The sequence below is a fragment of the Eptesicus fuscus genome, chromosome 15, assembly GCF_027574615.1.
Source record: "Eptesicus fuscus isolate TK198812 chromosome 15, DD_ASM_mEF_20220401, whole genome shotgun sequence".
In the NCBI taxonomy this organism is placed as follows: domain Eukaryota; kingdom Metazoa; phylum Chordata; class Mammalia; order Chiroptera; family Vespertilionidae; genus Eptesicus; species Eptesicus fuscus.
The window spans coordinates 49,838,245-49,849,533 of NC_072487.1; the positions used below are offsets into that span (position 1 = coordinate 49,838,245).

Below are 11,289 nucleotides of genomic sequence, written 5' to 3' on the forward strand. Positions count from 1 at the left end.
TTGAGCCTTTTCCAAACAGCTGCCATTCCCATATCAAGAATCAGCTGAAGGCGAATAGAGTAAGTCGCATGCCAAGTGTGGAGACTCCTGCCCAGTAGGAAGGTTATGCCCCAGGCTCATCACAGCTATAAATCTTTATGGCCTTCCTATTTCTCTACCAGCTCCACTTTGCCCTTATAAATAATCCCACTGCCGGTGTAAGCACGGGCTCTGCGGAGAATGGGTGTGTCTTGTGCACACATTCCAAGCTGCACACATATGTCTCACTGCCTGACAAATACATCTAGACAGACTTCTCTTACCTGAAGGAAGATTCTGGTTGTCATCTATTTTCATTTCCTCCAGATCATATAGTCAGACAGCCCTATTCTGCCTTCTGCCTTCTTATCCTTCTGCCATTCATACCACCTGCTCCTGCCCCCTGAGGGTTTTTCCAAGCTTTCCCTAGATACCACAAATTCTCTGACAGTCATAGCATTCTTAGGACAATGTCTTTTTATCCCTTTCATCCTTGTTAGGGAGGCAGAAAACCCCAATTATACCAACCAGCCAAACAAGTAATCATTAGGTATAATTTATGGACTCTTTGTAACTTGATTTCCTTTTAACTCTCTCCTCTTCCTAGGATTTCTTCCAGCACAGGAGAGGCCAGGGTTTTCTCACCAGGCATTTGTTTTCGCCATCGCTAATCACTACCACTTGTTTCTCTGGAAATTAGACCTGACGTTGTTAATTTCTCAAACACTGATGGTACACATCGTGAATATTTCAGCACATTTTTGCTTTTAGTCAAGGTGTCTTTTGTATGTAGGTTTGAGCCTCTCCATTAAGCACTAAGGATTATAGCCTCAGTTTTGAAGCCTAATTTTGTTGTGCCCTCACAATTTATATCAAAATTAAAGCCATGTCAATTCAAATGACTTGGTATCTTGTTTGGATTTTGATGGCTTCTTTTTAATGGTTCTGCTCTGTATTATCTGCATTACGGGCCCAGAAAATTGAACCGTCTCAGGTAAAATGAAGAGCAGTACACCAAGATTCTGTGGTCAGGACTGGAAAGTCCTTTTTTATTTGTTTTTATGTTTGTTAGTTTTGCTGGTGGATGTCATCTTCAGTCTTCATTGAAATTACTTTAAGGACAAACCCAACATCATTGCAGTATCATGATAAACAACTGAGATGGCTTAATAGTGATTTGTGTTATCTTGACAGAAAATAATGCTTGTAGCAAGATTACATTGTGTTGGGGGATATCTGTGGTTAGTTTGCTGATACTAGTACACTATTAATGAGTCAGTTCGTTCAGAGTAACCCTTCTAATTGGCTAGTTTTGTTCAGAACTCTTATTACACATTATCTGAAAAAGCCAGTAAGAACCAAAAGCATAACATTGATTTTCCTCCAATAAATCAGTTTTGGAAAAGCGAATTGTATATGGTTATTCCAGGTCTCCAAATAAGTGTTTTTGAACTTTTTTTTCCAACCCATGTCTTCTTGCTGATAAATATAAATGTGATGACTGCTCCCTAAATTTCTGATACAACTTCTGGCAGGGGCTTCCCAAACTATTTAGGGAGCTAGTACCTTCTATGTATCCCAACAACCAAGGAGATACTGTAAATATCTGCTGTGTTATAGAGCATGTTTCAAAAGAAGGGGGATAATGGCTTTTAATATTAGTTTTCCAAACAAATATTATAATTGATGTGCTTTTCCAATTCACTCATTTATCCCCCTCCTCTGGGAGTTTCTTTTTTATTTAAATGTTTTTATTGATTTTAGAGAGAGACAAAGGGGAAAGAGAGAGACACAGAGAGAGAGAGACTTTTTCCATTATTTTTAGAGAGAGTGGAAGGGAGGAGAGAGAGAGAGAGAGAGAGAGAGGAGAGGAGAGAGAGAGAGGAGAGGAGAGGAGAGGAGAGGAGAGGAGAGGAGAGGAGAGGAGAGGAGAGGAGAGGAGAGGAGAGGAGAGGAGAGGGAAACATCGCCTCCCACAACCAGGGACTGAACCTGCAACCTGGCATGTGCCCTGACCAGGAATAGAACCAGCAACCTTTCAGTTCACAGGAGGACGCTCAGCCAGCTGAGTCACACTGGCCAGGGCACCGGGAGTTTCTTACAGACACCTCCCACCTGCCCAGTTCGCCACTTAAGAATCATTGCTCTAGACTGCATTCCTGTTGAGGCTGTTTCCACCTTTAAATAACTGTAAACCATGCCCTAATAAACATTATTTTAAATATGTCTAAAGGGCAGAAGATCAGCCTTTCATAGAGTAGGGTTTTCTTCAGTCAAAGAGTAATATTAGTAGCTGTCCACCTCTGCTAGACCTTCCAACCACATAGATTCTTAAGACAAGCTTGAGAATTCTGTTCTTATATCACTTTAGCCAAGGGGAAAGTTACCTTATACCCCACAATGTTGTCCTTGTCTTTTATAGGTAACCATCTTTAAATCAAAAGACAAAAGTGTAGCCCTGGCTGGTGTTTCTCAGTAGCTGGAGCATTGGCCCGCAGACCACAGGGCTGAGGGTTCAATTCCTGGTCAAGGGCATGTACCTGGGTTGCAAGTTTGATCCCTGACCCCAGCTGGGGCGCATGTGGGAGGCAACCAATCAGTGTATCTCCCTCACATTCTCATTCTCTCTCTCTCTCTCTCTCTCTCTCTCTCTCTCTCTCTCTCTCTCTCCTTCCTCCCTTCCACTCTCTCTAAAAAACAATGGAAAAAGTATCCTTGGATGAGGATTAACAACAACAAAAAGTGTAGTCCTCTATAATAAAAAATGTAAAATGATCCTAAGGCTGTGTTTTTTTCAAATTGCAGGTCCAGACCCATTAGCAAGTCGTGAAATCATTTTAGAGAGACACTATCAGGGTTATTTTAATGGACTAGGATAGAGGAGATGGAAAATCTCAGAGAACATCACATGTAGTAAAAGGAGGATTGTTTCACAAAAGTTTGGGTTCCGTTTCAGATCTATGAACATGTGTTTGTAACTATGTGTGTACAGGGTCATATCATAAACTATATTTCTTACTATGGGTCACAGTTAAAAATTAGGAAAAACATACCACAAAAGGTTCCTGAGGAAAATATTGTGCCCTTGGAAATAGTAGTGGATCACGAGGAAGGTCTACAGTGAAGGTTGCGTGTCATTTTGCACTGTCCCTCTTGGTGTGGCATGCCTGTTCCTGCTCTTCTCGCTGCCCGTTGGGCCTTGCCTTCCCACCTAACTACAGAGCACAGCTGTGCTTGTGAGGGGAACATAGGCCCTTCCTCTTCAAGAATCCCCTGGGCCCTTAGCCTCCTCAAAAGCTCTAACACATACACATGTGCCTTCCTCTCCACCCCAACCCCCAACCCCACCCTGGCTGGATACCCTCACAGGTCACATTTTTAAAGAATTGTACACTTGAAACCTATATAATTTCATTAACCAATGTCACCCCAATAAATTCAATAAAAATTATTTTTAAAAATAAGTCAGACAGAGAAAGGCTGAATGAAATACTGTATAGTCTCACTTATATGTGGACTCTAAAGACATTGAACTCATAGAAACAGGGGCTGGGGGATAGGGGAAATGGGGAGATGCTGGCCAAAGGGTAGAAACATTCAGTTACAAGATGAGTAGGTTCCAGGATCTAAGGTACAGCATGATGACTTTCGTTAACAATGTTGTATTATACACTTGAAAGTTGCAATAAGAGTTCAACTTCAATGTTCTCACCATAACAACAATATAATAATTATGCGAGGTGAAAGATGTAAGTAACATTATTATGGTAAAACTTCACAATCCTATATAATAAAAGGCTAATGTGCAAATAGACCGAACGGCGGAACAACCAACTGGTCACTATGACGTGCACTGACCACCAGGGTGTATGTGCAAAACATGGCAGACGTCAGCCATGGCGGGATGGTGGAGCAGGTGAGCGGGGGCGCCAGACCAAGGCGAGCCTCTGGTAGTTACTGAAAATTCTTTGCTCCAACGCGCCATGGTCCCGCCTGGCACTTTCACCTGCTGCCGGCGCTAGCCCTGCTTGCACCCGCTGCTGGCGCCCGGCACCAGCCCCAATCACTCGGCGCCGTCAGCGGGTGTGAGCTGCGTCTGCCAGTCCCAATCGCCCCTCAGGGCTTCTCCACCTCCCCCTGCTCCTGAGGGGCGATGGGGGCCGGCAACCACCTCTCGCACCTGCTGGCAGTGCCAGAGCCACTTCTCGAACCCACTGTCAGCACCAGCCCCACTCACACCTTCAGCTAGCACTGGAGCCGCCGCTCGCACCCGCTGCTGGTGCCGGGTGCCAGTCCCGATTGCTCACCACCAGCCCGATCGCCCCTGAGGGCTTCTCCACCTCCCCCTGCTCCTGAGGACGATCAGGACAGCAGCTGCCGCTCACACCCACTGAGGGCACTGGCCACAGCGGGAGGGGCTGGGTATGGGCCGAGACCTGCCTCTGTGCCCACCGCAGCCTTGCGGCCCACAGTTCCTTTCAAGGTACACGAATTCGTGCACTGAGCCCCTAGTGTGTGTGTGTGTGTGTGTGTGTGTGTGTGTGTGCGTGTATCAATCAAATCATCACATTGTACACCTTAAACTTATACAATGTGATATGTCACTTACATATTCAATAAAATTGGGAAGTAAATATAAAACTGCCCTCTCTCTCTTTACCCTTGACCAATCAGTTATTTTATTCCTAAGTTTCTCCAATTTTATTTACATGGTATCAAATACACTTAGTCATCATCATTCCTGCTGCCATCATTTCAGTTTAAACCCGCTACATCTTGCCTGGACTATTATCATAGCCTTCTAATTGGCCCTAACCTTTTCTCCTACCCTCTGTCACCTTTTCCCACAAACAGAGGGTAACTTCCGACCCATCCTTCAGGATCCACGCTGACTCCCAGTAGCGTGGTCTCACCTTCGTTTAAGCACTTCAGAACTTTGTCTTATTCTTCTTTGAGTTTTGATATTAAGTAGCTTGAGTGGTAAGACTCTTCTCCTGTCTTCTATTTCCTATGATGAGTGGTTAGTGCCTTGCACAAAGTACTGTTCAAAAAGCCTTGATTATAATGGATAGAGAGCAAGGCTAAAATGGACTCTGCTCCACTTTAAGTAGAACAAGCATTTCCCCCCGCTGAATCCCACTAAGGCCCCTCAGGCTGGGAAATAGCAAACAGCTTTGCAATGCACTCTCACTTTCCAATGCCACGCTCTGCAGAGGAAGAGCAGGGATGACGTTACTTTTTAACCTGTACAGGAAATGACCTTTCTTGAAAGGTTCAGAAAAATCAAAGCAGAAAAATGTGGGAGTGACATTAATGAAGCCTTACAAACGTGAGAAGCACCTTAGAGCTTGTAATGGGCCAGTTGTCTGTTGTTGGGTCGGCTGAGAGATAAACAGACCCCTAAAGAGGCATAGCTATTAATTAGGGGGCAAAGAAGAGTTTGTGACTTTGACCACATGGTAGTGTTTCCTGACTACCTATTCAGGAATCCTCTGGAAATAGGAGTTCATTCACTCTGACTCAAAAAGTAGGCATTTGATGTGGCTTATCCCTGGATGGGTTGTGCACAGCTCTTATTGGAGGAACTTCCCTTAAACCAGAAGGCTGAAATATGTTGCTGTAGTCTTACATTAAGCCTTGGGTCATCTTGTGGGCAGAAGAGAGACTTGGGCTCTGAGGTCTCCAACTATCTCAAGGTAGCAGAGGCCTGGGATCCCTGAACTTAATTGGCTTTGGGACAGGAAGGATGATAGAAATACCATCGTGCTTTCCAGTCTACTAAGCACAGGTAAGCCCATGAACTAATGTTATCTTCATGGCAGCCCTATGAAGTCCGGTGAGCAGACAGCCTTCATTTCATAGATGGGGGGGGGAAAAAAGTCACAAGACCAGTCAGAAGTAGAACCAAGGTCTTCTGACTCCTTAACAATTGCTCTCTCCACCCCACCACTACTGAGTTTAAAATAAAAAGAAACTGCAGTGGCCTGTGTTACACAGTGGTTAGAACATCAGTCCACATACTAAGGGTCACAGGTCTAATCCCCACCCAGTCAGGGCATGTGCAGGAGGCAACAAATTGATATGTCTCTTTCACATCAATGTTTCTCTCCTTCCCTCCCTTCCACTCTCTCTCTAAAAAAAAAGAAGAGAGAGAGAGAGAGAGAGAGAGAGAGAGAGAGAGAGAAACTATTTAATAACATTTGCCACTTAGGTAAATGCTTGAAACTGATTGGCTCAACATGGTCAGCCATTAGCTTGAGTCCGGGCCCCTCTGCTTTTTGCTCACAGAGCCATGGGGGTGTTGATGTCCAAGCGGCAGACAGTGGAGCAGGTGCAGAAGGTGAGCCTGGCCGTGTCTGCTTTCAAGGATGGGCTGCGGGACAGGCCTTCCATCCAACGCACAGGTGAGCTTCCAGGATCCCACCATGACACTGTAGAGGGCTCTGTCCAGGAGGTGCAGGAGGAGAAGGAAGCAGAGGCAAGCACCTCAGTGCTCCAAGAAGAGAGCAGCATCAACCGTGCAGCCTGGGAGAGGCTCCGAGATGGGCGTGGAGTGGAACCTGAGGAGTTTGACAGGAACAATCGTTTTACCCCTCCTGCCTTCATCCGCCCTACCCGGAAGCTGGATGATGACAAGCCTCCAGATATCTGCTTGGAACCCAGAGAGCCTGTGAGTGTCCCGTTAGGGAAGGTTCACCAAGTGTTAGACCTTCTGAGGATCAGAAAGCAGGACAGGGAGGCCTGGGTATGGATAAAGTGAGACTGAAGACCAGAAAGATGGAGTTGACTCTAGAACGATCTTTGAGTTTCTTCCACACAAATAAAATTGTTAGTTACATTCTGGATTTAGTCTTAGTGAAAGACTTGAGGCAGTAGGTGACAAGGAATGATACCATGGCAGGTCTTCTGCCAGCCTTCCCACCTACGGGATAGTACTGCCCCGTGTAGGGAGCATTTGGAAATTAGTGGGATGGGGAGAATTTGGGGAGGACACAATAACTGTGGGAGTTGCTACTGGTATCTGGTGCCCAGAAAATCAGGATGCTAAGTGTCCTGCAATGCCTGGGACAATCTCTCACAACAGATTATTCTTTCCAAAAATGGTAGTAGCATTCCTGTTCAGAAACATGGTCACACAGACCTGAGCAGCTGGAAGAGCCTGCTGGTTCTTGTCTTCCAGAGACAAGATGAGAAATACTGCCTCAACACTGCCTCCAGTTGGAGTTGTTCCTCTAGGCCAGTGGTCGGCAAACTGCGGCTCGCGAGCCACATGCAGCTCTTTGGCCCCTTGAGTGTGGCTCTTCCACAAAATACCACGTGCGGGCGCGCTCGTACAGTGCGATTGACACTTCGTGGCCCATGCGCAGAAGTCGGTTTTCGGCTCTCAAAAGAAATTTCAGTCGTTGTCCTGTTGATATTTGGCTCTGTTGACGAATGAGTTTGCCGACCACTGCTCTAGGCTGCTCCAGGGAGACAGCCCTATATGAGTAGCTCTGTGCTTGGTGGCCGGAGGATCTTGCTGCACATCCCTGTTCATTCCTGCCATCTTTCCCCAGGTCGTCAATGATGAGATGTGTGATGTCTGTGAGGTCTGGACGGCCGAGAGCCTCTTCCCATGCAGGGTCTGCACCAGGGTTTTTCATGACGGCTGCCTGCGTCGCATGGGCTACATCCAAGGAGACAGTGCAGCAGAGGTGACCGAGATGGCACACACCGAAACAGGCTGGAGCTGCCACTACTGTGTGAGCCTGGACTGCAGGGGCCGTGGGCTGCTGCACCTCAGAGAACATGGCACTTTTTCTGGAGGCCCAGTCTTAGAACACTGGTTTCTAGGCAGTGATCTAGGAGTTTTCCAATCCTGTCCCCTAGTAGAGCTAGGACTTCAGTACTGTTGACATTTGGGCCACAATAATTCTTTGTTGTGGGGGCTGTGTGCATTGTAAGATTTTTAGCAACATCCCTGGCCTCCTCCAGCCACCATCTAAACACTAATGATTCTCAAATCTGTGTGTCCAAACCTAAATGTCCTCTATCTCTTGGACTTATATTCATCTCTATGCTTTACATGTACTTCATATTCAACATGCCCCCAGATGAACTTATCTTTCTCCCAAAACCTGTTCTCCTTCCATTTCTTATCTCTGTGAATACCACTTCACCCTACCCCCCCCCTCCCCAGTTACCCATCCCAACTTATTTCTCTCGTTCATTCCTCACATCTAATAAATCAACAGGTCCTATTGATTCAACTTCCTAATACCTCTCAACTCTCCATTCTCATGCTTTAGTTTAGCCACTCATCTTTCCTTATCTCTACTATCGCAACAGCCACCTAACTGCTCTCCATGCCTCCAGACTTTGCCCCCTTTAATCCACCTTCCACACTGCAGTCAAAAATCTCACCGTGGCACTCCACACTTCAAAATCCTTCAGGGACTCCCCTTTGCTCTCAGAATAAAGGCCCAATTTGAGGGGTTCAATAAGGGGCAGTTGAGGCACTTCATAGCCAGGCTTCTGCCTACCTCCCCTCCCTTTTATCATTCCTTCCTGCTCTCCCCACACACACACTCTACACTCCAGCCACAATGCACATCACAGTTACACACCACTGTGCCCAGCATACACAACGTGCTCAATAGGTGTTTATTGAAATAATGGTTTGAGTTCTTTATGAAATCCACAAGTGAATATTCATGAAATGTCTGCTTCCTATTCTTTGCTGGTATTTTAAGGGAGAGGGGAAATAACATACTAGAAAGGATCTTTGATATTTTAAAGACTGTAATACTGTAAATGAATGTTAACAAAATAACACATCAGTGCTCTTTTGAAATTAAAACTTCTATGGCACCACACAAAAAAAAACCCTCGTTTGATTTTAGGAACTTTGTCATAATGGCATCTCTTTCAAAACCACTTTGGAGTGATACAACCCATTAGGAGCAGAGTTACAGTTAAAATTATTTTAAGCTAAAATACTCGGGAGCACAATCTAACACAGAAGCCAGTTCCCTAAAATGGATAAAGACGGAGCTTCTCTAGTGGATGGGGCCAGGGATTCACAACTCCGCCCACTTTCTAGTCCACTTTCTCCCTAGCAACAGCTTCCTAAGGCACTTCCAAAGTATCTCCGAAAATAATTTTTAAAAACTGTTTCAGTAAAAGGGACTCAGATCTGGAGTCAGGTTCTGGGGAAGACCCTGCCCCACAGTTGAGCAACTCTAAGCAAGCCTTTCCCCTTACATCATCTCAGAATTGCCTTTCGGTTGAAATACTATTTCCGTTTCTCTAGATCTTTGGCCTTTCATTCTTACTGGCCTATGGGGCCACTGACTCAGCTCTTCTTTTTTTTCTTTTTTTTTTCTTCTCAGAACAATCTCAACCTGCTGCTAACCGAGGAGGAAATGTATAGCCTCACAGAGACCTTTCAGCAGTGTAAAGTCATCCCTGGTAAGGCCGGAGGGTGCTGCCAGATGGAGCGGGGCTGGGCTGATTTCTCCGTCATACTTTCCAGGATGGAAGGAATGTCGTGGAATGTGGGGGTTAAGGGGTAAATAGGTCCCTGTTCCCAAGCTGTTGGCCAGCAGGAGCACCCACACCTGACCACAGCCTGAGTCATTCTAGAGATGGGAGGTAAAGACTCTACAAGAGCTGTGGATATAGGGGCCCTAGAGGGCACCCTAGAGGTGAATGGAGGTGCCCCGTAGGATGAGGAAGGAGTGGGCATGGCTAGCATGTGGTGCCTCCCCGTAGATTGCTCTCTGACGCGGGAGGACTTCCTGCGCTACCGCCACCAAGCAGCAAAGCGGGGGGACAGTGACAGGGCCTTAAGTGAGGAGCAGGAGGAGCAGGCAGCCCGCCAGTTTGCAGCCCTGGACCCTGACCATCGAGGACACATAGAGTGGCCTGACTTCTTGTCCCACGAGTCCCTCCTACTTCTGCAGCAGTTGCGTCCCCAGGTAAGGGCCAGCTGCGGTGAATGTCTATGGGATCCTGGGTGGCAGACGCGTGGGAAGCATGCTGGGCAGGTTGGAGGAACACGAGGTACTCTCTGAGTAGGGACCAGTACCAGGAAAGGGCTCAGGTTCCCTCCAGTGGCAGGTGACCCAGTGCCTCGGCTGAGGAAACTGCCCAAGGAAAACTGATCTGCACTGGACCCCACTGCGAATGTTGGTGTTACCAGAAAGGCTCTGGGCTGCCGCACAGGGAGGTTGCAGAGGTGGTAATGGAGGTAAAATTCTCTGTGGCTTGACAGTTTACAAAATATTTTAACCTCCAAGATCTTAATTTGTCTCTTCTTCCACAGAACTCTCTGTTAAGGCTTCTGACGGTCAAGGAGCGGGAGCGAGCCCGGGCCACCTTCCTGGCATGGGGCAGTGGGAGCACCATCAGTGAGGCCGAGTGCCACCGTGCACAGCACTCATGGTTCCACAAACACCTCCCACAGGCTCCTTCCTCCAGTGTCAGGTCCGCTCCCTACCAATCCCTGCCCCCACTACATACCCCCCACCTTTCCCACCTAAATGGCCGTGAATAAGAACTGTACCTCCCTGTTTCTCCTGCCAAGAGCCAGGAGAGGATCCTCCTGTGCATCAGACAGAGGACAGTGACCCCTATTGGCCAAGGCATCGGGCAGTCTGTACTCCAAACTGTTGCGCCATATCAGAAAGCCTAGACATGCACATGAGTTCACCAGAGTGTGGGAGAGGCCAGACTTTTCACTCCTAACTACATGCCCTTATGCCCAACAGCATCAGCCATGTGGGTCCCATAGCAGACAGCAGCCCAGCCAGCAGCAGCAGCAAGAGTCAGGACAAGGCACTGATGCCCACAGAGCATGAATCCAGGTGAGTGGGATCTCCTCGACTGGCTGTGTGTGCTCCCACAACCACCCAATACACACAAATAAGAGGGGTATTACCCATTGTCACCCCCAAACAGCAAGTGCCCACCCTAGAAACCAGGTTCCAAGAGGGCACATTTGACCACAGATCCTTAGGGCCTGCCAGCTGGTCTGTCAGCTTGGAAGCACAGCTGGCCATAACCTTGTCAGGCACAATCCAGGGCTCCTGGAGTTTTGTCCAACTCAAGCCGCACTGACACTGGGATCAGGTCCCATGAGCCTCCGGGCTCTGCAACCAGCCTCACAAACCTGTCCTTCGATTCTCTTCTAGATCTGTGGACTGGCCTACCTTCCTGCGGGAGAATGTCATCTACATCTTGGCTGCCCGCCCAAACAGCGCAGCCATTCACCTGAAACCCCCAGGATAG

The 11,289-nt window shown here is 47.3% G+C and overlaps 1 protein-coding gene across 2 annotated transcripts; it reads left to right on the forward strand.

The window, feature by feature from the left end:
• Nucleotides 1-6,310: 6,310 nt before the first annotated feature.
• Nucleotides 6,311-11,289, forward strand: PHF24 (PHD finger protein 24). 2 transcript variants are annotated; one of them, XM_008141946.3, is made up of 7 exons: nt 6,311-6,688; nt 7,575-7,760; nt 9,390-9,468; nt 9,772-9,977; nt 10,325-10,485; nt 10,770-10,865; nt 11,193-11,289. In XM_008141946.3, exons 1-7 carry the CDS (start codon nt 6,311-6,313, stop codon nt 11,287-11,289), a joined length of 1,203 nt encoding a protein of 400 aa, XP_008140168.2. The 2 variants fall into 2 exon arrangements, with proteins under 2 accessions (XP_008140168.2, XP_054583377.1); XM_054727402.1 differs by having other exon boundaries at nt 6,561-6,688; nt 7,640-7,760.